The sequence below is a fragment of the Monodon monoceros genome, unplaced genomic scaffold (assembly GCF_005190385.1).
Source record: "Monodon monoceros isolate NGI ecotype Baffin Bay Population unplaced genomic scaffold, NGI_Narwhal_1 Super_Scaffold_21, whole genome shotgun sequence".
NCBI classification, from domain to species: domain Eukaryota; kingdom Metazoa; phylum Chordata; class Mammalia; order Artiodactyla; family Monodontidae; genus Monodon; species Monodon monoceros.
The window spans coordinates 107,135,322-107,162,214 of record NW_021703778.1 but is presented as its reverse complement, the minus strand read 5'-3'; the positions used below and the strand labels follow the sequence as shown (position 1 = coordinate 107,162,214).

Below are 26,893 nucleotides of genomic sequence, written 5' to 3'. Positions count from 1 at the left end.
ATTTTCTTAGGGGTTTTATGAGGATTAAATGAGCTAATATTTAAAACACCTAAGAAAGTCCTTGTCTGATAACAGAAGTTTAAAGCTGTTAATTTCCTCTTCTTTGGTCTTCTGCCTCTCATAAGGTATGACCCATGCAATTGACCACTGCTGATTTTTAGTGTGTTAACTTATCAATAAATTGGAATACAGGTTTATAAATCAGTTTTCTGTAAGTCTGGTTGTAATCTTAGAACATTAATTATGGTAGGGCACTTGAGAATTGTCTAATCCAAGTTGTTTTTTAAGTAGAGGATACATGATCAGAAATTTGTTTATGTGTAAACTGCATAATGTAAAAAATGACTCACAGAATTAACATTTAAAAACATTTTAGCAGCACAAACAGAAAGTAGTCCATAAACAGTTTAATCAATTTTATTCTCACAAAGGTTCATAGTTTTAGGCCTAGTGTAAGTAACTGGTCAAATATGAAAATCAATGAGAGAAAAAAAAAAGAAAATCAATGAGAGTTCTTTTATCTAACAGACTAGGGAGTTCTTGATTTATGGCTTGTATTCTGCAGACACATCTCAATTCTGAATCCACATCACGTTTCTGTTGATAGTAGGTGTCAGCATTGGTTTTAGCAGTTCTGTGAAAGAGAATGTGTTTTCCCAGAATCAGTTAGACTGATATAATTTCCAGAATTTGGCAACTATTTCATGACTTGTTTGTTTTTCGTTTTGTTTTGCAAATGGCAGAAAGTCCTCTCAAACTGTCTTAAGCCAAAAAGTGAATTTATTGACTCAGGTAATTGGCATAAAAGAGCTTCAGGTATGTCTTAAGGCTGTCACCGTAAGTTTTTGGTCATAGAAAACACTTTTGTTTAAAAAGTTGACTTTTGGTTTATTAAACCCCAAACTGAAAAAGCCTAGGTCTTCTTAAGCTTTAAGTTCAATTTATGAATATGATTATTCTACAAATATATCTAGCAAATTTTTAATCGAGACATTGAATTTTTTATTTCTATTAAGTTCAATTGAGGTCTTTTAAAAAAATATCCTCTACATCGCTACTTGAAAATGCTTAAACTTTCTTCTGCCTTCTTGAATATATGGAATGTAGTATAATAACTGTTTTAATGTCTTTGTCTATTAATTCTGTCAGCCCTGGCATTTCTGGATAGGTTTCTATTGAGAATTTTTCTCTTCATTGTGTGCTTTACTGTCCTATAATCTTATAAGTTTTGATTGGATTTTAGATACTAATTATTTTTTATTGAAGTATAGTTGATTTACAATGTTGTGTTAGTTTCTGGTGTACAGCAAAGTGATTCAGTTATATTTATATATATATATTCTTTTTCATATTCTTTTCCATTATGGTTTATTACAGGATATTGAATATAGTTCCCCATGCTATACAATAGGATCTTGTTGTTTATCTATTCTATATGCAGTAGCTTGCATCTGCTAGTCCCAAACGCCCAATCCAACTTTTCCCCACTCCCCTCCCTCTTGGCAAGTCTGTTCTTCTATGTCTGTGAGTCTGTTTCGTAGATAAGTTCATTTGTGTCATATTTTAGATTCCACATATAAATGATATCATATGATATTTGTCTTTCTCTGTCTGGCTTACTTTGCTTGGTATGATAATCTCTAGATTCATCCATGTTGCTGCAAATGGCATTATTTCTTCTTTTTTATGGCTGAGTAGTAAGCCATTGTGTATATGCACCACATCTTCTTTATCCATTCATCTGTCGATGGACATTTAGGTTGTTTCCATGTCTTGGCTATTGTAATAGTGCTGCTATGAACATTGGGGTGCATGTATCTTTTCAAGTTAGAGTGTTCTTCAGATATATACCAAGGAGTGGGATTGCTGGATCACATGGCAACTCTATTTTTAGTTTTTTGAGGAACCTCCATACTGTTCTCCATAGTGTCTGCACCAATTTACATTCTCACCAACAATGTAGGAGGGTTCCCTTTTCTCCTCACCCTCTCCAGCATTTATTATTTTTAGACTCTTTAATAATGGCCATTCTGACAGGTGTTAGGTGATACCTCACTGTAGTTTTGATTTTCATTAATAATTAGTGATGTTGAGCATCTTTTCATATTCCTGTTGGCCATCTGTATGTCTTCTTTGGAGAAATGTCTATTTAGGTCTTCTGCCCATTTTTGATTGGGTTGTTTGTTTTTTGTTGTTGAGTTGTATGAGGTGTTGGTATATTTTGGAAATTAACTCCTTATTGGTCACATCATTTGCAAGTATTTTCTCCCGGTCCGTAGGTTCTTTTCATTTTTTTTATGCTTTCCTTTGCTGTGCAAAAGCTTCTAAGTTTGATTAGGTCCCATTTATTTATTTTTGCTTTTATTTCTATTGCTTTGGTAGACTGACCTAAGAGAACATTAGTATGATTTATTAGATGCTGTAACTTTTATCTTGTTGGTGGCTTAGATATGTTTGTATTTCTCTATTCTTGAGCTTTTTTGCACAAGGTTAAGTTCCTTAGAAACAATCCTTTTGAATTTTGCTTTTAAGGTTTGTTAGATGGGACCACAATAGCATTTAGTCAGGCTAATTTTCCCCACTACTGAGGCAAAACCCTTTTGAGTACTTTGCCAATCCCTGCATGATTTATGAGGTAATTGGTTGACCAGATACTATTTCTGACCCCACATGAGCAAAGACAATTGTTCCTGCTCCCTGTATAACTCTTTTAGGTAGTTCTTTCCCTACCTTGGGTAGTTTCTTCACACACAGGTACTGATCAGTATTCATCTGACCCTCTGAAGACCTCTAGAACTCTCTACCTGTGTAGCTTTCTTCTTTCCATTATTCTACCCTATGACCTCAAGCTGCCTCAACCTTCCCAGATGTCCAACTCTGTCTCCTCTGGACCAGCTCTGCCTGTGCTGCACCCTGAAAAAAGTCTCTCCAGGAAGTAAGCTGGTGCAATTGTAGGGCTCATCTTGTTTGTTTTCTTCTCTTAGGGATCCCTGTCCTGTGCTTCCTGACATCCATTGTCTGAAAAATCACTGTTTCTTATGTTTTGTCTGGTTTACATTTCTTTGGCTTTCAAAGGATGTTGCAATCATCCGTTGCATTTTACTGTGTCTGCCTCTGGCTCCAACACTCAGATTTGAACCCAGCAGGTTCAAATGATGTCATTAGGACATCTCTGGGCTCTGCATTGGTTTCATTCTCATGCATCTTGTGGCAATATCGACAACCTCATATTTAAGGCCCTCCTGTTTAAGTCCAGCAGAAAACAGAGTGGCCCTGCTTTGTCTCAGCAGGAATCTAATTGCCTCTCCTTGGCTGGATTTGTTTACTTATCTATCCCTTAACCATTTACTTGTCAGGAATGGTGTCAGCTCCACCTGAGTCACATGGTGAAAGAAGAGGAAGAAAAGATTGGGGTGACAAAAATCAGGGAAAAGGATACTGGCAGAAAAGTCAACATGTTATTACAGCCACTTAGCCATGGTCCTTCAGGAGAGTCCTGGAGTTGATGTAGCTGTCTCTGGATTCTTAGGATACTGTGTCATCTTCATACATAGAGCTTGCTTTTAGCAAAATCTGCTGTTCCTCTTGAAACTGAGCCACATTGATGGGGTTGATGATTGATAATTTAGAATCATCCTGAGGTTTCCATGATAAAAGCAGCTACAAACATTTAAAGCCTGGTACACACTCATCAACATCCAGAAACTTCTTTGGATATAAACTTTTTAAAATTGAAGTATAGTTGATGTATAATATTATATGTTACACATGTACAGTATAGTGATTCACAATTTCTAAAGGTTATACTCCATTATAGTTATTATAAAATATCTGCTATATTCCCTGCATTGTAAAATATATCCATGTAGCTTATTTTATGCATAATAGTTTAATAGTTTGTACCTCTTAATCCCCTACCCCTATATTGCCCCTCTCCCCTTCACTCTCCCCACTGGTAACCACTGGTTTGTTCTCTATATCTGTGAGTCTGTGACTTTTTTGTTATATTCACTAGTTTGTTGTATTTTTAGATTCCACATATAAGTGATATCATACTGTATTGTCTTGCTCTGACTTATTTCACTTAGCATAATAACATTCAAGTCTATCCCTGTTGCTGCAAATGGCAAAATTCCATCTTTTTTTATGGCTGAGTAATATTCTGTTGTATATATGTACCACATCTTCTTTGTCCATTTGCCTGTTTATGGACACTTGGGTTGCTTCCTTGTCTTGGCTATTGTAAATAACGCTGGATATAAACTTTTGAGATTTATGATTCTGTTGAACCCAGGGCAATTCAACAAAGTGAAGTTGAATAGTCCCTAGTTCTCTCTGCTAAGTCTATGTCTATTTTGATGTGGTCACTATAACAAATCAGAAATTCAGTTTCCAGTTTTCTTTAGTCACATGTCACCTCGGTACAGTCTCATCAGCCCCTGGAGTCAGGTTGCTATCTTAAAAAATCGTGAAAAAAATTCTCCAAATGTCTATGGTGCGATGATCTGGGTCTATTTAAGTAAGTTTAAAAGTCTTCACACAACTTCTATTCACCTCCTTTTGAATATTACCTAAAAATTGTGAATTTTAAGAGCATGAGTTGAAAATTCACAGTTTAGATCACACTGTGATGGGGTCTGTCTTGCAGTTTGTCACAGCACAAAAGTACCCAATGGTGAGGAAACAGAAGCTTCCGTTTCAGGGCAAACTTCCGTCTTGACTTGAATTTCCTCTCAGTCCTTTATAATTTTGCCTTTCCCTTTCATTGTAGAGCCCCATCTGACCTTTCCCATGTTTATGCCAAACTACTCAAATTCTTTCAGACAGGCGGCTGAGCCTGCCAGTTCCTGTGTGTGAGCTCATCGGTAAGGTGTTTGTTTTGTTGAACATCCTGAGCTGGCTGGTTCAGGTGAGCTGCATTGCCTGGAGGGCCCCATGTTAGATGCCCCTGCTCTGTACCACTCATTATGCACAGGAGGAAAAAGAGGGGTAAAGTGACTGACTCAGGTTGATCGGTGAGGAGTGGCTAGGCAACACTCCAAGCTTCCTGCTTCCTCAGCCAGGAGATTTTCAGCAGTGGGACTTGGAGCAGACAGATGTGCATGCTGTCTTTGGCTCCACCATGTACCAGCCATGACTTTGAGCAGGGTATTTAACCCTCTGAGTTTTGTTTCCATCTATAAAATTGGAGCTGTACCACCTACTTGACAGTGCTGTTGTGAGGATTAATTGATGCATGCAACTTTTGTAAATCACCTGGCAGAGCAGTTCCCTTTCCTATTGATCTTTGCCTCTCATCTGAGCTTTCTCGGGGCAGGAATCAATTCCTCTGAAGAGAATAACCCTTGTGGAGACAAATGAAACTGGTTTCTGAATCAGTCAAGCTCTGGCCTTGCTGGTTCAGACTTGCTGGGCTCCCTAGCCCAAGATACCAGCAACTGTGACCCTGGCAATATTGTGGATGACCATGCTAGGTAATGCACACCAGGACAGATGGGACTAAGCTTGGATAGTTTGAGAAAGGCCAAAGTTTCCCCAGAGATTTCTTTAAAAGGCCCAAAACCTTTATAGTCCCACAAAAAGGTTTCTGTATCAGAATATTTTATATGAATTTAAGGCAAGCTTGAAAGAAATTATTTTACATTCATTGACAAGACTATTTTCCTAACTCATTTTTTTCTTCAATTTTAAAAACTGAAGTAGAGTTGATTTACAGTGTTGTGGTAATCTCTGCTGTACAGCAAAGTGACTCAGTTATACACATACTTATATATTTTTATATTCTTTTCCATTATGGTTTATCACAGGATATTGAATATAGTTCCCTGTGCTATACATTAGGACCTTGCTGTTTACCCATTCTAAATGTAATAGCTTGCATCTACCAACCCCAAACTCCCAGTCCATCCCTCTCCCTCCCCCACTCCCCCTTGGCAACCACAATTCTGTTCTCTATGTCTGTGAGTCTGTTTCTGTTTTGTAGATAGGTTCATTGTGCCATATTTTAGATTCCACATATAAGTGATATCGTATGGTATTTGTCTTTCTCTTTCTGACTTATTTCACTTAGTATGATAATCCCTAGCTGCATCCATGTTGCTGCAAATAGCATTATTTCATTCTTTTTTAATGGCCATTTTGTATATGTACCACATCTTCTTTATCCATTCATCAGTTGATGGACATTTAGGTTGTTTCCATGTTTTGGCTATTGTGACTAGTGCTACTATGAACACAGGGGTGCATGTATCTTTTTGCTTTTTTGGTTTTTTTTAATATACTGTTTTATATTTGCTTCAAACAGTGGATTATGTTTTTTCGTTGTTTAGTTTTTTTAATCTTTATGGGAGTATAATTGCTTTACAATGTTGTGTTAGTTTCTGCCACACAACAAAATGAATCAGCTATATGTATACATATATCCCCATATCCCCTCTCTTAAGCCTCCCTCCCACCCTCCCTATCCCACCCCTCTAGGTGGTCACAAAGCGTCGAGCTGATCTCCCTGTGCTATGCAACAGCTTCCCACTAGCCATCCATGTTATATTTGACATATATGTCAATGCTACTCTCTCACTTTGTCCCAGCTTCCCCTTCCCCATGTCCTCAAGCCCCTTCTCTGCGTCTGTGTTTTTATTCCTGCCCTGCCACTAGGTTCATCAGTACCATTTTTTTAGATTCCATATATGTGTGTTAGCATACAGTATTTGTTTTTTTCTTTCTTACTTCACTCTGTATGACAGACTGTAGGTCCATCCACCTCATTACAAATAAATCAATTTCGTTCCTTTTTATGGATGAGTAATATTCCATTGTATATATGTGCCACTTATTTTTTTTTGCGGTATGCAGGCCTCTCACTGTTGTGGCCTCTCCCGTTGCGGAGCACAGGCTCTGGACGCACAGGCTCAGTGGCCATGGCTCATGGGCCCAGCCGCTCTGCGGCATGTGGGATCCTCCCAGTCCGGGGCACGAACCTGTGTCCCCTGCATCGACAGGCGGACTCTCAACTGCTGTGCCACCAGGGAAGCCCCACTTCTTCTTTATCCATTCATCTGTCAAGGGACATCTAGGTTGCTTCCATGTCCTGGCTATTGTAAATAGTGCTGCAATGAACACTGTGGTACATGACTCTTTTTGAATTATGTTTTTCTCAGGGTATATGCCCAGTAGTAGGATTGCTGGGTCATATGGTAGTTGTATTTTTAGATTTTTAAGGAACCTTCATACTGTTCTCCATAGTGACTGTATCAATTTACATTCCCACCAACAGTGCAAGAGGGTTCCATTTTCTCCACACCCTCTCCAGCATTTATTGTTTGTAGATGTTTTGATGATGGCCATTCTGACCAGTGTGAGGGATCCCTCATTGTACTTTTGATTTGCATTTCTCTAATGATTAGTGATGCTGAGTATCTTTTCATGTGTTTGTTGGCAATCTTTATGTCTTCTTTGGAGAACTGTCTATTTAGGTCTTCCACCCATTTTTGGATTGGGTTGTTTTTTTTTTTTTGATATTGAGCTGCATGAGCTGCTTGTATATTTTGGAGATTAATTCTTTGTCAGTTGCTTCATTTGCAAATATTTTCTCCCATTCTGAGGGTTGTCTTTTCATCTTGTTTATGGTTTCCTTTGCAAAAGCTTTTAAGTTTCATTAGGTCCCATTCATTTATTTTTTATTTCCATTACTCTAGGAGGTGGGTCAAAAAAGATCTTGCTGTGATTTGTCATATAGTGTTGTGCCTCTGTTTTCCTCTAAGAGTTTTATGGTGTCTGGCCTTACATTTAGGTCTTTAATCCATTTTGAGTTTGTTTTTGTGTATGGTGTTAAAGAATGTTCTAATTTCATTCTTTTACATGTAGCTGTCCAGTTTTCCCAGCACCATATATTGAAGAGACTGTCTTTTCCCCAATGTAATGGTATTTGGAGGTAGGGTCTTTGGGAGGTAACTGGGTTTGGATGAGGTCATGGGGTGGAGTCCCCACAATGGGATTAGTGCCTTTAAAAGGGGATGGAGGGACCAGAGCTTGCTCTGTACTCTCCACCATGTGAGGACACATGGCTGTCTGCAAATCAGGAAGAAGGTTCTCACCAGACAGTGGATCTGCTGGTACCTTGATCTTAGAATTCCCAGCATCCAGAACTGTGAGAAGTATTTTGTTGTATAAGCCACCCAGCCTATGGTAATTTGTTATAGCAGTCCAAACATGCTTTAAATTTCATCCCAGGAATAAGTCACATTAGCCAACCACTACCCACCTAGAATTATTTTTCTTGACCTGTGCTTTGGTACGATAGCATTGACTCATGGTAGGTGGGGGTGTGGAAAGAAGCAGTTCTGTTAATTAATCTGTTGTTTTATCTATTATCAGGATGTTGTCTGTAACACTACAGATTTCTCTTGATGAGGCTCATTAGGAGGAAAAGCTCCCTGGCCTTTATAATAGGAACAGTTCTTTTCTCTGGAGCGATTGGTTTGCTTTTATCTTATGACTGCCTTGAGATATATGACTGATCAACATTCCTTTTTAGTGCTGCATGCCAGGCAGATAGGAAGGTTAGAATCAAATTTAACACTTACTTTTACATATTATTTAGAACTTTACAGGATAAATGTTTTGTATTTGTCTGTTCCAGATGTTGTTAATGTTTGACTTTTGACATTATATAAAGGAGGGATTTTATGTGATAAAATGTACGTAGCTGTGCCAGACAGAGAAGAGACATTAAAGTGGCTATAAAATCTAGAGGCAACATGGGAAACAAATCATGGGAAGGTAATTTTACAATTAAAATGCATACAATTTAGGAGATGTAGGAGATTCATGAACCAATGAAATAACACTTGTATATTACATTCTTAAACTTTTACTAGCTTCAATCATAATATATTGGTTATTATGTTAATATTTTAACATTATATTCAGACAGAGCTTTCCTTCCTTCCAAAGTACTTTCTTTCTCATTTGTCAAACATAACAGGAAAGATAATGTACAATGTTAAAATTTATTTCTGAAATGCTTTATTGTTTTAATCAGTACACATTATATTAAGTATAGAATTTCCTTAAAAATTAACAAATAACTCTAAGTTTCACTGTTAGGACATTGATATGAAGAAAGGAAACATCTGGCTCTTTTGACTTTTTACGTTTATCCAAATTCTAAATAGATTCTCATGTTAAGGTTCTTCTGTGTTATTTTTGTCCAAGTTGTGACAGCTAAAACAAAACATAAAATCATAAATAGTACTGTTTTTAATCACAAAAGAAACTTGGGCTTGAATTATATTTGTAAACACCTTAAATGCACACTTTTATCATGGTAAAATCCAGGCTTTCTATTTCATGCACTGCATTTCTAGAATAATACATTTTCTTTCAATATTCACCACTAACTCAAATGTTTAAGATTCGTAGATATTTAAAAACTGTCATGGCAAAAAGATGTGTAAGCATTATATAGGAGTAAATTCAAGTAATGGAAAACAAAAATCTGAGAATAAAAAAATTAATATTAATTCACTATGAAAATGTAAAGAAAAACAACATAATGTGTGACTTTACTGCTGACAGTTCACTTTTCTATATATTTTATTTCTAAAAGAAATTAGAAATATATTTAATATATTTCTAAAGATCATTAAAAGGAAGGGAAAAGGCTTTCAATTCTGGAAGGCTGGGTAAACTATTGCACCAAGTCTATGACAGAGAGATAGAAATTATAAACTTTAAACAAATACAAAAACCAACTACCTGTAGGCAATGGGGAGCAACTGAAAGCAGGTGGCTTCTGGAACAGAATCAACACTTGGAAGGAGGGAATAGCCTGGACTGAGTTCTCTGGTTCTGTGGCTCTTAGCCTGAAGGCAGGCCACAGTTGGTGCTATACTGGCAGCTAAAACTGACAGAAAACCTGCAGTCTTTCTGGACTGAAAAACCAGAGGAAAGAGTTTGGGGGCAACAGACTGTACAGACTAACAAACAGGTGAGATTTGAACTGCTGCCCAAGAGACAGAGTTTGAACTTTGGGTCTAACCAACACTCTTCAGAGAAATAGAATTCAGTTTCCAAAATACAACATTCAAAATGTAAAGGATACAATCTAAAATTAGTAAATATATGAAGAAACAGGAAAATGGAGCCATTCTCTAGGGGGAAAGACAATGGAAACCAACAGTGAGATGATCCATGTGTAGTAATTAATAGACCAGGGGTTTTTTTTGGCCATGCTGCATGGCATATGGGATCCTACTTCCCTGACCAGGGATCGAACCTGTGCCCCTTGCATTGGAAGTGCAGTGTCTTAACCACTGGACCCCAAGGGTGGGCCCATAGTAGACCACGTTTTAAAAGCAGCTAGGACAATATCCTCAATGAAATAATGAAAAATAGGCTCACAATGAATGAAAAAAGGAAATCTCAACATAAAAATATAAACTACATTTTAAAAAAATCCAAGTGAAAATTAAAGAACTGGTAAATACATCAAACAGCAGAATGGAGATAGCAGAAGAAAGACTTATTGAATCTGAAGACAGAGCAACTTATAGACGTTAAACAGAATCCTCAGGGATTTGTGGGAGACTATAAACAGTTAAACATAAATGTAAATGGAGTCCCAAAAGGAGAGACAAAAGTGGGCATAAAAATTCTTGAAGAACTAACAGCTGAAAATTCCCTAAATTTGGTGAAGGTATAAATTTATAGACTCAGGAAGCTCAGTGATCCCCAAGCAAGATACACAGAAGTCATGCATAGATACATTATAATTAAATTGCTGAAAACCAAAGATAATGATAAAATCTTGAAAGCAGCAGAGAGAGATTATGCATTACATATAAATTTACACTGATCTGACCCTGAGAAAACTCTTCAAAAAGAGTCATGTACCAAAATGTTCACTGCAGCTCTATTTACAATAGCCAGGACATGGAAGCAACCTAAGTGTCCATCAACAGATGAATGGATAAAGAAGATGTGGCACATACATACAATGGAATATTATTCAGCCATAAAAAGAAACGAAATTGAGTTATTTGTAGTGAGGTGGATGGACCTAGAGACTGTCATACAGAGTGAAATAAGTCAGAAAGAGAAAAACAAATACTGTATGCTAACACATATATATGGAATCTAAAAAAAAGGTCATGAAGAACCTAGGGGCAAGATTGGAATAAAGACACGGACCTACTAGAGAACGGACTTGAGGATATGGGGAGGGGGAAGGGTAAGCTGTGACAAAGTGAGAGAGTGGCATGGACATATATACACTACCAAACGTAAAATAGATAGCTAGTGGGAAGCAGCCTCATAGCACAGGGAGATCAGCTAGGTGCTTTGTGACCACCTAGAGGGGTGGGAGGCTTTGTGACCACCTAGAGGGGTGGGAGGGAGGGACATGCAAGAGGGAAGAGATACTGGGATATAGGTATATTATAACTGATTCACTCTGTTATAAAGCAATTATACTCCAATAAAGATGTTAAAAAAAAATTTACACTGATCTGAATGGCTGCTGACTTCCTATAAGAAACAATGAAACACAGAAGACAGTGGACTGACATCTTTAAAGTGCTGAAAAACTGTCTACCAGAACTTTGTATCTAGAAAAAATATTTATATATATGTACATATGTACAGATGTGTGTGTGTGTGTGCATATATATATATATAAAATTATTTAAGAATAAAGGTGAAATAAAGACATTTTCATCTAATAAAAAATTAAGAGAACTCACTGCTAGCATACCAGAGCTACAGTGAATGCTAACAGTTTTTCAGTCAACAAATGGAAATTAAAATCTGTAAGTAGGGGGACTTCCCTGGTGGCACAGTGGTTAAGAATCTGCCTGCCAATATAGGGGACACAGGTTCAAAGCCCTGGTCCAGGAACATCCTACATGCTGCGAAGCAACTAAGCCCATGCACCACAACTACTGAGCCTGTGCACTAGATCCTGCGTGCCAGAGCTACTGAAGCCCACGCACCTAGAACCCGTGTTCCGCAACAAGAGAAGCCACTGCAATGAGAATTTCCGTGCATCGCAACAATGAGTAGACCCCACTCGCAGCAACTAGAGAAAGCCCACATGCAGCAATGCAGCCCCAATGCAGCCAAAAAAAAAAAAAGAAAAAAGAAGCTATAAGTAGGGATGAAGAGCACTGGAATTTATATCCATATAAATGCAAAGATTTATGTCTTTGTTATAAACATGACTGAAGCACAAATGGTAACACTGTCCACTGTCTTTCTTGTGAGGTTAATGATGTATGTAGATGTAAAATATGACAATCACAGCATAAGTGTTGAGGGTATGTATGGTTGCAAGGTTTCTACATTTAACGCAAGTGGCATAACAGAGCAACCCTAAATTTGTAATGCAGAGATATAGCTAAAAAAAAAATCTGTGGATGAATTAAAGTGGAATTCTAAAAAGTGTTCAAATAATACAAAGGAAGGTAGGAAAGAGGAACAGAGGAAACAGTAAAGTGCTAGACCTAAATCTAATCATATTAATAATTACATTAGATGTTAATAGACCAATAGACTCCAATTAAAAGAGACTGTATAATGGTTTTAAAAAAAACAACACAAGATCCACTTATATTCTACCTACAAGATATATGCTTTAAATATAAATGCATAGACAAGTTGAAAGTAAACAGACGGAAAAGTTATAAAATGCAAACTAAGTGTAAGAATGCTAGGGTGGTTATATTAATGTCAGATAAAGCAGACCTCAAGACAAAGAGCATTACCAGATATGCAGAGGAATACTGCATATAAAAGAATCCATTCATCAGGAATATACAATAATAAGTCTTTATGTACCTAATAACAGAACTTAAAAACACAAAAAGCAGAAATTGACAGAACTAAAGGAAGAGACAATTCCACAATCACAGTCAGAGATTTTAATACCAATCTTTCAATACCTGATAGAACTAGACCAAAAAAAATAAAAATAAAAATAAAGACATAGAGGATCTAAGTAATGCTATCAACTACCTTGACCAAATTAATGTTTATAGAACCCTTCCTTCAACTTCTGCATAATGCACGTTCTTTTTTAGGTGCATATGGAGTGCTTAACAAGATAGATCATATGTTGGGCCAGAAAAGGAATTTAAATAAATTCTGAAATAATGAACTTATGTATAGAATGTTCTATGACAAAAAGGGAATTAAATTAGAAATCAGTAAGAGTAAGATATCTAGAAACCCACAAATACTTGAAACAACAATAGATCTCTATACATGGGCTAAAGAATAAACTACCAGGTAAATTAAAAATATTTCCAACAATGGTAATAAAAACATAACATCAACATTTGTAGAATGTGGCTAAAGCAGTGTTTGGCAAGAGTTTAAATTTTATGATTTTCAATGTTTATTTTAGAAAAGAAAAGCTAAAGTTAATGACTTAATGATTATCCAATATCAGAAGCTAGTAAAAGAAGAAGAATGTAAACCCAAAGTAATCAACACAAAGGAAACAATAAAAAGTAGAAACCAAGGAACAGAAAACAGAGTATAAAATTGATAATAAGAACCTCCAGTGTAAAAAAAAAATAAAATTCAAAAAAAAATAAAATAAAATTCAAGGGTTAAAAAAAAGAAAACAAATAGAGAAAATTAGCATTAACATCATCTGCTTCATTAAAAGAATTAATAAAATTGAGAATCTTCTAGTTAATCTAACGAAGAAAAATTCCATTTACATGATGTTCTAAAATAAACAAGACTAATCTATGGTGGAAAAACATCAAGACAGTGTTTTGGGAGCAGGCTTTGACTAGGAGCAAGGATTGACTGGCAAAGGCCATAAAGGAACTCTGTGGTGTAATGGTTCTGTATCTTGATAGGGGTTTGGGTTATACTCAGGTGAACGAAACATCTGACAAAGTTAGGAATGTACACTTAAGATACGTGTATTTCACTATTGTAAATTTTATCTCCAAAGGTAAAACAACAACAACAACAAACTAAACAAATAATGAAATCTAGTTAATGATATTGGCAATGAAGTATTAAGGGGGAAGTGTACTGATAGCTACAATTTACTTTGAAATTAATACAGGTGGAGCAAGGAATAGAATGAAGAATGGAAAGATGGACAGGTATCTTATAAAGCAAGTACAATAAAATGTTAATGGAGAGTATGCACGTGTTCAGTGCAAATTCTCTTCAGTTTTTCTGTATGTCTGAAATTCTCACAATACCACTGGGCCACCTCATTAAGGTTAAAAATACAAGAACCATATAATGTGGGTAAGAAACTTGTGCTAGAAAAAGATGCTAGGAAGAGTTGCTGGAAACGAGCACAGGGTACAGTTATGATTTTTATGGCAGCCAAGGTAAGGGTGAATGGATATTATTGGTCAGCCTATTGAGCCTCTCAGGTAGTTTAAGCTTTAAAAAGTTGAAGTTAATGTAATTACTGAGAACAGTCATGGAAACAATAGTAAAAGAATGTAAAGACTCTGTACACCTCAGCTACTGCTGTCATTAACTTTCAAGGTGAATGTAATTCTGCTGTATCAACTGAGCACATACAACCCCTTAATAAGGTTACTTAATTTCTCAGCTCGGCAAAGTCAGAAATGTGGACAGTATGTCAAGGAAATGCTGAAATGAATTTAGCCTAAGTGAGTAACACTACTCCAATTAAAAATTTTCTGAATTAAATTTACCTTTTCATAGATTTGGGATAATGGAAATAATGTTACTTATAAGAGTTTCCTTTATAGTTGTCCATGGTACAACCTTACATTCTTTTAGCTCTATGGCTTTTAGTTTCAGCTGGTTCAGATGAACATGATTATCTTGCTCTCTTCTGAAAAATACCAACAGCAACTTAGGGTATGTTAGCAGAAACAAACTAAAAAGTACACTTTACCTGTTTTATGAACTGTGTAGCATTAAAAAGTTCACTGCAGCCATATAAGATGTGCTTGCCTTGTTTCCCCTGAAAAAAATCAGATACAGAACTCAGATACAAGTAACAAGTAATATTTTCAATATTCCCAAGAAGAGGGGTTAAACCTAATAAGACTTTTGGTTATTCTTAAAAGTTTTAATTTTTTGGGGGGGAGTATTGGATTTTAGTGTACACATGTCTATCCTAAAATTACATGGAATAAAGGAGTGAGATGGGCATAGTTTTTTTTTTTCTTCAAAATATAGGTGGTAGGTACACTTCTAGTGCCATTTACACTGAAAATAGAAGGAATGTGATTACTGACACATTTCATGAGAGCCACAATTATTTATAAAATCTTAGGCCAACATTCTTCCAATGTAAGATCTGTAACTACTTGAAGAAAACATTCTTCAAGTTTTGTTATGCTGAAAGTAGGATATGGTGTGAGTAGCATGGACTGTCATTTCAGACTCATTTGTGATAATACAGTATTTATGTCTTAATATACCCTATTCCATTCTGTAACTCTATGAATTTCATTCTGAATTTTGACAGAATGTTGGAACCCAATTACAAGCAGTCAAACTTTTTGACTGGAGAATTTTGGTAGGTTCTTAATGCTGAAATTCTTACATGTATTGTGAACTTGAATGTAAATTTGTAAGATTTTTTTTTGTAAAGTAAAAAGTTTATTGCACAACAAAGCAAATATGATTAATTAATCAGGAACAAAAAGAATTACAGCTTTGTAATACAAGATAAGGACATTTCTCTGTGATGTATGAGCCGAATAATATCGCTGGCTGAATAAATGTTATAGCTGACCTTCTCTGAGAACAAGTAAAACGAGAGTCACACCTCACTCTCCTTTTCTTCAAAATGAGATGGTATGTGCAGCCATAAAATAGGGTCATATAATTGGGATTCTTGAGGTTATACTCACAAAAGGGTAGAGGTCACAGTACATAGGGAAACATTAGAGGGGTCCAAAACTTCTAGGCACAGCTCCCAGGACCCCATCTCAGTAATATGACACATTTCATTTTCAGCTGTGAACCACCAAGATACAGTGGAGATACCCTGGTCTCAGTGGAGCCCCAGTCTTGTCCAAGGAAGGGTTTTTTATACCTCTCTGATCACATAGCCAGAATCAGGCTGCGTGAATAGGCTTAACAGCAGAAACAAGAAAACATGACAGAAACCAGGTGCAAATCAATCTTTACATTTTCCATTAAAGAATGTTGACAAGCTAGTGCAAGTTGCCCCCTAGTCTATCTTGGACCCTAGCACAGGCCTATTTTAAACACTAGTTAATACATTTCATTCAGGGTTGGCCTAACATTAGCACAGGGTATATTAACTAGCTGAGATTAATCTTGTGCTTATATAAGTACATTCCCTCTCCACCCTTGACAAGCTTGCTTAATTCTAATTATTTGTCATCATTTTTCAACTTTTATAGCATTTATAGAATACAAAGATAAACACAAAAATTCTAACCTTTTGATCATCCAGTAAGGTAAGTATAGCTTTAATTTTTAACACCTCAGTTTAGTAATATTTCAGTGTAAATTTATTCTTAATTATGCACAAATTTGATATTTCTTCCTTCCATTAAAAATTGAACTAATGTACTAATACCTTGATTCAATGTAACAATTAATTATTAACTAAATCTAGTTAATTCTCTAGCCAATCACCTTCCATCAAAAGAACAACTTGTGGTGGCTTTAAGTAAAATTCCCAATACATTTGGTCATTGATATCAGTATTATCAAATGTCTTGTTAAAAATCAATCCATTTAATTTTTATCAAATACATCAGTGTTATACCAAATAGCAGTTACATTGTAAGTTAGACTAACATCATTACTAAATAAATCACCTAAAATCATTACAGTATTTTCTTTGCCTTCCCAACAAAAATGGCACTTGCCCGTTGTTTTGTGAACTGGTATAAATCAAGTGCCATGTTAGATACATTCTCAATTACAAGTCTCTTGTAGGCATAAGCCGTAAGTTTCGTTTCATACTACAAGGTTGCACTAACATGGGTTTCCGATGTCATGAGGGAGGCTGTCATAGACCTACTAGCTCAGTTTCCCCTGAATGGGGCTGAATGATAGGAAGAAGATGAAGATGAAGATGACTCAGAACAAAGGAAACAGTAAGACCAAACGGGATTAAAAAACAAATAATTAAACTACATGGCTTAGCAGCTACTAAACATTAATGGCTGTATGAAAAACCCATAGGTAACAGCAAACTTAATGGTGAAAGATTGGATGCTTTGTCCCTAAGATCAGGAAGAAGATAAAGAGGTCTGCTCCAGACTCTTAAATATTGTACTGGAGGTTCTAGCCAGGGTAGTTAGGCAAGAAAAACATTCCAGATAGGTTAAGGAAGAAGTTAAACTAATTCTATTCAGAGATAACATGATCTTGTATATAGAAAATCCTAAAAATCCCAAAAAAACCCAAACCATCAGAACTAATAAATGAGTTCAATAGGGTTGCCGGACACAAGCTCAATATATAACAATCAGATTTCTATACAGTTGCAAAAATGAAATGAAAACAATTCCATCCATAATAGCATAAAAAAATACATAGGAGTAAACCTCAAAGAAATACAAAGCTTAAACTCTGAAAATAACAACAAACTGCAAAGGAACCAAAAAATGTTGAAAGAAAAAGATCTAAATAAATGGAAAAACATTCCACGTCGTGGATTAGAAGACTTAATAGTGTTAAGTTTGGGGGAGTATTTTCATCTTATCTACAGATTCAACGCAATCCCTATCAGAATCCAACTGCCATTAACAGCTGATCCTCAAATTCATACGGAATTGCAAGGAACCCAGAAAATCCAAAATCTTGAAAAAGGATAAAGTAGGAAGACTCATATATCCTGATTTCAAAACTCACTACAGTGTAGTACCGGCTCAAGGACAGACCTATGGATCAATGGGATAGAGTTGAGAGTCCAGAAATAAACCCATACATGTATGGTCAACTGATTTTCAACAAGCCTGCCAAGACTGTTACCAAACCACAAGTCCATGTGCCTGACGCACAGTGAGGCCAAACAATACCAAAATGTCGAAGTTTGGAAGAGAGAAAGGTTTATTGCAGGACCATGCAAGGAGATGGGTGGCTCATGCCTTTAAAACCCCAAACTCCCTGAAAGCTTTCAGCAAAGACCTTTTTATAGGAGAAGTGAGGGAGGGCTTGGTTAGTTGTTGCAAACTTCTTGGTGTCAGATCCTTTGTTCTTGAGGTCAGGTCATGGTTAGGTAACCATGTTCCTGTAAATCTCCACCAAACAAATGTTATTCTCTGTTCTGACAAGAAAGGGCAAGGTCCCAAGGCACAACTTTCACCTTCCAAGGTCCAGGTCCTGGCTAAGAGGAGGCAGATCTCAGTTGGTGGCTCCCTCAGGGCCAGGTCCCCAGACCCTGCCCAGCTGTCATCACTGAGGGAGCCAGGCACCCAGGACTCAACTGGCCCTCAGGCTCCTCAGGCCGCCCATATGGCAGGGGCCAGGTCCCACAGACTGTGTCCCATGCAGACTGCCACCGCCATCAGGTCATGGAGGTAGGGATGGGGGAGAGGTTCACCGCCGCCTCAAGGCCTGTACCTGGCCAGTGGGTGGCCATGGCAAGGGCTCTAGAGCCCTGCAGGACACAGCCCCCAGCCTGTTCCCTGGGGCCCTCCAGCTCATCCACTGGCCTGAGGCTAGGTGAGCTGGAGGGCCCCAGGGAGGAGGCCAGGATCCGCCTCTTACCTCGCTCCGCCTGACCACCACTCTGCTGACCAATGACTGAGCGGGACCTCCTAACCCCGGCTCTAGTTAGTGGTCTCTCAGTAACTGTTGCCTGGTAATGGGTTGCCCAGTAATGGCACCCAGCAAAGGCTTCGTGCTAAGGGCTGCATACTGCCTCCCTCTATTACAAGACCACTCAGCGGGGAAAAATAGTCTTTTCAATAAATGGTGCTAGGACAACCTGGATAGCCATATGTAAAAGAATGAACTGGACTTTTTTCTATATACAAAAATTAACTCAAAATGGATCAAAGACCTAAATGTAAGAGCAAAAACTATAAAACCTATAGAAGAAAACACAGGAGTAAATTTTCATGACCTTGGCTTTGACAAAGAACTCTTACATATGACACCAAAGGCACACGCAACAAAAGAAAAAAATGAAGGTTTGTACTTTAAAGGACACCAGGTAGAAGGTGAAAAGATCAAAGAATGGGAGAAAATATTTGCAATCATATATCAAGATAAGGGACTTGTATCTAGATTATATAAAGAACTCTTACAAGTCAGTAGTAAAAAGGCAAAATAACCCAATTAAAAAATGGGCAAAGGATCTCAATAAACATTTCTCCAAAGAAGATATATAAATGGCCAATAAGCACATGAAAAGATGCTTGACATCATTTAAGTCATCATGGAAATGCAATCAAAACCACAATGAGACACCACTTCACACCCACTAGTACAGCCAAAATCAAAAAGTCAGATAAGTCCTGGCAGTGATGTGGAGAAATCAGAACCCTCATACACTGCTGGTGGGAATGTAAAATGGTGCATTTTACATTATTTTTGGAAACAATCTGGCAGTTCCTCACATGGTTAAACACAGTTATTATGACCCAGCAATTCCAAATACATGTTTACATAGAATTACACTGGCCTATTACCTATGGTTCCAGGTGGACAGCAATAGGTTTTACCCAGAATAGACACTCATTTTGGATTTGGACTTATACACCTGGTGACTAAAGCAAATACCTTTAACACCTTTAACATCACAGCAGAAACTGTTTCAATTTGGACTTCCTTTATATACATCACTTGACAAAGAAACCCATTTTGCTGCAGGTGCAGTTCAACAGCATGCTAAGAAGCATACACAATAGACCGACATCATATACCTTACCAAACACAAAGTAGTGGACTGACTGAAAACTGAAACTGACATTTGAAACATCTACTTTCTAAATTAGGCACATCTCTTTCTAATAAGAGACAGAAAGAGTGGCTTGCATGACAGAATGTGTGTTAAAACATAACAGGCATTTAATTAAAGGGGGAATCAACAGTGAAGAGGTTGTTGAGATACTGTAGGAGAAACAGGGGAGGGAGGAAGTGGGGTAGTAACACAGAAACCACTAAAAATTTCTCCTGCATTTCTAAAAATGTTTCTTTGTCTCTGCCTGATCCTGTAGTACAGGGACATGAATCACATTTATAAGGTCTGAAGAAAGGATTAACTGCAAACAAGACATCAAGACAATACCTCTAAATCTGTCTGAGGAATGATGGAATGTGATGTTTCTTCTTTTCATCTGTGTAAACTGGGATTAATAGTTTCTCCATCTGTACTAACCAGTGGATAACACAGTCCTATAAGCTCACACTTATCCAACCTGCCTCCTATGACTGGGAATGAAGAAAGGGGAAAGTACTGGCCAATCTCATACTGTTGCCAGCTCTATGGATCAGGCGTCTTGCTGAATCTGATCGTCTTCTAAACCAAGGGCCAAATTCTGGGTAAGAATTAATGACACATGGACGATGGAGAAGTCTTGATTCTCAGGAATGTAACCAATAAGTAAATAATACCAAAAAAAGAAAAAAAAAAGCTAATATTATCTTGGTACCTTGCAAGAGGCTGAGAGCAAGAGAATAATACTCTTACCTATATTTATAGATGCCCATAACACCTGCAGAAATAGCCTCCTTTATTTGAAGCTGAAGGTCCAAGATGGGTTCTGGAAGGTTTATGAAGGATTTAATCTGGGCTTATTCACGTGCTATGTTTTGATGATGCCAATAACATCTAGGGGATAAACACCTAGAATAATTCTAATGCTTCCTTTTGTTTTACGTATTCTCATTTTACAGGTTTTGTATATTCCAGAGGACCCCTTTTGGGAGGCAAAATTAGGATATTGGTGCTGCTCAAAGGCGTACAAAAGAATCTGTTCAACAAAAGAGCCAAAGACCATTGTGTAAATATGAACCTGAGTGATGATCTGTTATGAAAGGTGGCTGGATACAGGGACATAAAATACCTGTTACATGCCTGATGAGTCACAGTATCATGTGCCCTACTACCTATACACCATGTTTTGGTGGGTGGAGGGTAATAATCAAGGTAAAAAAAATATTTTGTAACCTGAAACCAAGTAAAGAATAACTTGGTGGGCTTACATATCTACCACTGATAACCCTGATGTTGTTCTGATGGAAGTGATTGATCAGAGAAAGAACTAGACTTAGTTAATAAACAATTAATTGTTACATTGATTCAACTTATTAATACATTTCACAAAATTAAAATTTCTGTGGTGGAGAGAGGTAAGAGTTGTGAGGCCTATACATGATTAAAAACAAGTTTGCACTGGAATATCTGGTAAACTGCAATGTTTCTTTAAAGTTATACCTCCATTTCAGGTATAACAAATGGTTAGTATTTTGGTTTTTATCCTTCCTGTTTTTCTGTCCTATAATGTAAAAGAAAAAAGCAGAAAGAATGCTGACAAATGTAATTAAGAAAGCTTAACCAAGGATGGGGTATAAGTACAGGATTAATTTCAGCTGGTCTGCTGTAACCCTGTGTTTATCCTTGGGAACACACCTGGAACCAGTCATGTTGTTGACCCTTGGCCAAATCTGAATGGAATAGATTAATATAGTCCTGCCCAAGGTTCACAGATAGACCAAGGGACAACTTGCACTAGTTTGTCAGCACTGTTTAAAAATTGTACAGATTGATGGTTTACACCTGGTTTCTGTTATGTTCCCTTGGTTTTTGCCTTTGAGCCTAGTCATGCAGCCTGATTCTGGCTATATGAACAGAGAGGGGTATAAAAGACCTCTCCTAGTATAAGATGGATGCTCCCCTGAGACCAAGGTATAGATCTTAGTGGTGGTTCACATTCTGAAGCATGTTATGTGCAACTGAGCTAGGATCCTTGGAGGTACCTGGTGGTTTTGAAGCTCTGTGACATCTGCCTATGTATTTTTTTCTCCTGCTGTACCAAAACCTCTACCTTTATTGAAGTCTTATGTAATACAGGACATAAGGAATAATCATTATTCAATATTAAGTGAATTAAATGAAGATTACAAAATGTCATTGCAACAATCACTAGTTCTGTTGCCTCTACCTTTTAAATGGTGTTTTTGCTCTTCAAGTTACACCCTTCCCTTCATATTCTTTTGCTTAGTTGTCTGTCACTCCCTGCTGCTGTCAGTTTTGAAGAGCACACCACTTCTAACGTCCTTCCTCTAAAGAACCTGTTTGCTGAAAAAGCAGACATTCCAAGTTTGTTTGAAGTATGTTGCTGACTTAGGTCAATAAGATGAGAGAAAAGTGCTTATTATTCAGGTAAATGGGGTTCAGTAAATCATCTCACCAAGGGAGACATTTTTAGAACAGGGGCTTATTTGAGGTATCTAAACATTTAAAGTCAAAATAAGATAGCTGCAAAGTACATTACATCAATAAGGTACATTATTTTCCAAATCAAGTAAAATTTTAGGCCAGAAATGTGACAGGAAAACAATGAACATATGGGCATTTTTCCCTATCTGCTGGATTTTTAAACTACCTCTAGAAAAGGGGTTATGTAAGAATCAGGGGAGCCACCAGAGAATGTTAGTATGTTAAAGACATGGAACAACTGTGAAACCTCAAATGATAAAAGAATATAAAGGTCAAATGTACCTTTATGTAGTCAATAAGATTTTGATATTCAATGTAGTTGCCTCCTCCCACCACAAAAACAATTGCCTAAAAATGCAAACAGAAAAAAAATAGGTAAGTTAAAAGAAATAGTTAAAACAGTATTTTAACTCTCAAACATGAGGTTTAGTCTGGAGCCCATTCCACAACTTAGGATGTGATCCCTTGCTAGCCAGTATTTTTTTTTACCTAAGTGCCTGATGCTACTTCAATTATAAAGAAATTTATTTCTTAGAAAAGTCTATAAATTTATAAATTTCTAATTTCTATTGAGTAGTAAAATGAAGTGGAGATTTTTCAGAAACAATTCTGAGGAGAATAAACTTCATCCTTCAATTAAACAATACCAAATAAATCCAAAGGGCTTTTTCCAAAAGTTATTTTTGAATTTGTCATTTATAAAGAATCTTAGGTACATGGAATTGGATTTATCAAGACTGCCATACAGTAACCATCATAAAGCTATGTTTAGGACAAAGATATTCTTCAAGACTGCTTCGTTACCTTTCATCCTTCCATTTCAGGGACAGAGGATTTTTATATGAACTTACCTCTTGAAATGGATTTTTGTTCCTTGGAACTGAGCTGTAAGAACAACAAAAAACACACACGAAAATTTCACCCAAAGCTTCACTTAAGGATAAAATAGGCATGGGAAACACACAGACACACGCACGCACTATTAGCTATGTATTTACAATTCTTCTTCCTTCACCTTCTTTGAGCCAGGCAGTGAAGTGGGATTCAGAGGAACAGCTAGATGAAGTACATATCTCAGTGTCTAAAAGGGAATGGGACAACTTGTTGACTTCAAAATAAAATTCTAGGAGAAGACTGAGAGGGAAAAGGAAAGACTGAGCAACAGTTCCCACGAGGAGTGGAAATCTGGGTATAAGGTGAATTAAAAAAATATATACTTTAGCGGTAAATTATGTAAAATTTTTACCATACTCAACAGATTACAGTTTGTGGGTATCTACATTTGTGAAAAAACTATGCAAACACATGTATGGGAAGGATAACAATTTAGGAAGCAAAGAGGGGATGGAAGAAGGGATGTGTATTTTGCTATAGCTTTTTAATATTTATATATTAATTACATATTTATATATTTGTAATATATTTCAAAAATACTTTCTTGGTGTCAAAGAGATCTTTTAATAAACACAATTTTCAAAGCTTTTGTGAGTCAAATATATATTTGTTTTGAGTGCTAAAATAGGCTTTACAAAGATAACTTAGGTTTTCCTCACAAGCCATTTTTGAAAATCTCAACCAAGGGGAGAGAGCTATTATAACCTCTCAATTATTCACAGGCTGATTCCACAGTTCCATCTTTTCCTCATTTCTGTGGCCTGTGTCAATATTCCATAGAAGGAGCCAGTAGCTGCCCTGACAGAAATGCCTCACAAACTTCCTTCTAGAGTGCTTTAAGTTCCTCTAAGAGTAGACATGAGATGAGGAGAAGTAAGACTTAAATAGCACAGCATTACTAGTTATTAAAAAACCGAGATCTAATTGTGATGAGACAGCTCAAGAGAAGGCTGAGTCTATTAAAAAATGAAACTGTGTTTCACTGTCTTATCAATGCTAATATTCCTCCTCATTATCATGCATAAACTATAGGGAAGATTAAAAGAATTTCTCAGAAGTTTCTAAAATGCAAAATATATCTACTGATGCAAATACAAGGAAGGAAAAATTGTAAGCTCGAGAACATCAAGAGTTGCAAATCCACCATTTTGAAGTGTACAATCTGGTTTTTAGAATATTTGCAGAGTTGTACAACCATCACCACTGTCTAATTTCAGAACATTTTAATCACCCGCCAAAGAAGCCCCATACCCATTAGTTGTCACTCCTCATTCTCTCCCTTCTATAATTTATTCTTTGTCAAATTCTTTCTTGCCAGCTGCAGTTGCTACCAGCAGCTTCTTTTGTAACTTTGGTAGTGCTTCTGATAAGTTCACAAAAAAGAATCTTTTAGGTTACCAAAACAATCTAATAATCAACTTTCTAGTGACTAGATTATCTGTTCTGACTACCTACAAAGATGTGAAAGCTTGGGATAGAGCAAAGACAAAGTTCTAAAGATCCCAAACATAGGGTATAGGCAATAAAGAAGCTTCACCCAAGTTTTGGTGCTAAAGACCATCCCTCCAGGAAGGTTTTTCCCTCCTAATTCTGCCTATTCTTTTTCTGTATCTTGTAGGCTATTCTTCATACCACCATGGATTAAATCTTAAAAAATAATATCCAAAATAAAGTTAACAAATACCTTACCATACCATGTTTGTCATAAAGTATATAAATTATTTGCAGAATGTTTCATTGCTATAAGGAAGTATTCACAGCAATGATTCCCAGGGGCTTAGATTTTATGGACCAGTTAAATAAAAAGCAAACAACTGGTATCCAACATAAAGCTCCCATCTTTTCATTTGGTCAATAAGAATATTCATTTAAAAACACACAGATTATCCAAATTCTCTTCACCCACACACAGTATGTAATACCCTCATCATTTCATTAAAAACAACAAACATCTAAATGTATTTTTTTGCATGTTACACTTGGAAGGAAAAGCATCAAAGTGTTAGGTATAATTACCAGTGATTACTTCTGGGTAAAGAGATTATACATACTGTTTACTTACCAGTTTTCTATATAGTTTGAATTTTTAATAATAAGCAGTTACTGATTTATAACAAAAAATCAGTAAAGTTATTTCCGTTCTTGGTGGGGGTGGGGAAACCTACAACAAATTATACAAGACACGAGCTGCTTACCTGTCATTGCCCCGCAGCATTTTGGGATCAAAATATCTATAGTCATCAGTTTCCTATTAAAAAAAAAAAGAGAACTTTACCATGACTATGGAATTTTTCTTTAGAAAGTTCAAGTTTGGCTTATTTTAAGAATACCTGATGAATCTACTAATGAATCTATTAATTTGGTAGAGTGGGTAACCACCATCAACATTTACCGAGCAATTACTATGTGTTAAACGTTGTTCTAAGTAAAATTACATAATCCCCTATCACCTATGAGGTAGTTATTATTATCCCTATTTTTCAGATGGGCAAGTTGGGGTACAGAGAAGTTATTTTAACTTTCCTAAAGTCACATGACAAGTAAGTGTGGGAACTCCAGGATTTGAACCCAGGTAGTCTAGTTTCAATGCCCCAGTTCTTAACCACTATGCGTATTGCTTCTCAAAATATATACCTGTTTTGACATAGAAAACAAATTTATGGTTACCAAGGGGGGGAAGGGGCGGAGGGATAAATTAGGAGTTTAGGATTAACAAAAGAATACTACTATATATAAAATAGATAACCAACAAGGACCTACTGTATAGCACAGGGAACTATATTCAATATTCTGCAATAATCTATAAGGGAAAAGAATCTGAAAAAGAATATATATATATAACTGAATCACTTTGCTGTATACCTGAAACTAACACAACACTGTAAAATCAACTATACTTCAAAAAAAAGTAACTAAGAAAAATAATATACCTGTTTTATAACCTAATGTACTTAAATATTCTTGCTTTTAGAATTTATTATATTATTATTATATGTCTATGATTTTACTGAATGTCCAGAATACCTAAAACAGGTTCACAATCTCTCATAATTGAAACCTCTGCAGTTAGATGTATTTTGGAATTTTGAATTTAAAAAATTGCATATAGATAATATCATGCATAAACTATATATAATATAATATTCCTAGAGGGCAGCACCCCATCATCTAACACGTTAATATTTCTGGAGCTAAATAGATGAATATTAACATAAAGTAGGATAAATCAAAAGTACGAAGAACCTCAACTTGAGTTAAGGTTAGGTTTTGCCACCAAATGAGTTATATAAAATCTCTTAGTTTTCAGAACTCTTTGGACTTCAGAAGTTGTGGATAAGGGGTTGCTGACCTCCATACTATATTGGAAACTAGCTTCTTGATATTAAAGGAGCTGGAAAGTACTGCTTTACTGTTTATAATGTAGTCACTTCCTAATCTCTGCCTCCTTTGCCCTCCATGGTACAATCAGCCAAAGGAACTCATTCTTTTCTGAAATGTTATCTGGTTCTTTTCTGGATGAACCTACCCAAACGTGATCAATGACAAACCATGCATTGTTGCCACTACCTAGTCCTGCATTCAATGGTGGACGATGCTAATCAATCACAG

General features: G+C 36.5%; 1 protein-coding gene across 5 annotated transcripts in view; it reads right to left on the bottom strand.

Annotated features, from left to right (window-relative positions):
• Window positions 1-401: 401 nt before the first annotated feature.
• Window positions 402-26,893, bottom strand: part of SCFD1 (sec1 family domain containing 1) — a 142,663-nt gene continuing 116,171 nt past the window's right edge. For 2 of the 5 annotated variants that reach the window (XM_029237660.1, XM_029237662.1), the window contains exons 21-25: window positions 25,480-25,532; window positions 23,242-23,275; window positions 22,673-22,738; window positions 14,903-14,971; window positions 8,996-9,222 (exon numbers count right to left, since the gene is read on the bottom strand). In XM_029237660.1, coding sequence (XP_029093493.1) covers window positions 9,199-9,222; window positions 14,903-14,971; window positions 22,673-22,738; window positions 23,242-23,275; window positions 25,480-25,532 — 246 coding nt within the window. In that variant the 3' untranslated portion in view covers window positions 8,996-9,198. Of the gene's footprint in view, window positions 635-8,995; window positions 9,223-14,696; window positions 14,972-22,672; window positions 22,739-23,241; window positions 23,276-25,479; window positions 25,533-26,893 lie in introns of those variants that run through there. The other 3 variants (XM_029237661.1, XM_029237663.1, XR_003795863.1) reach the window with 3 other exon arrangements.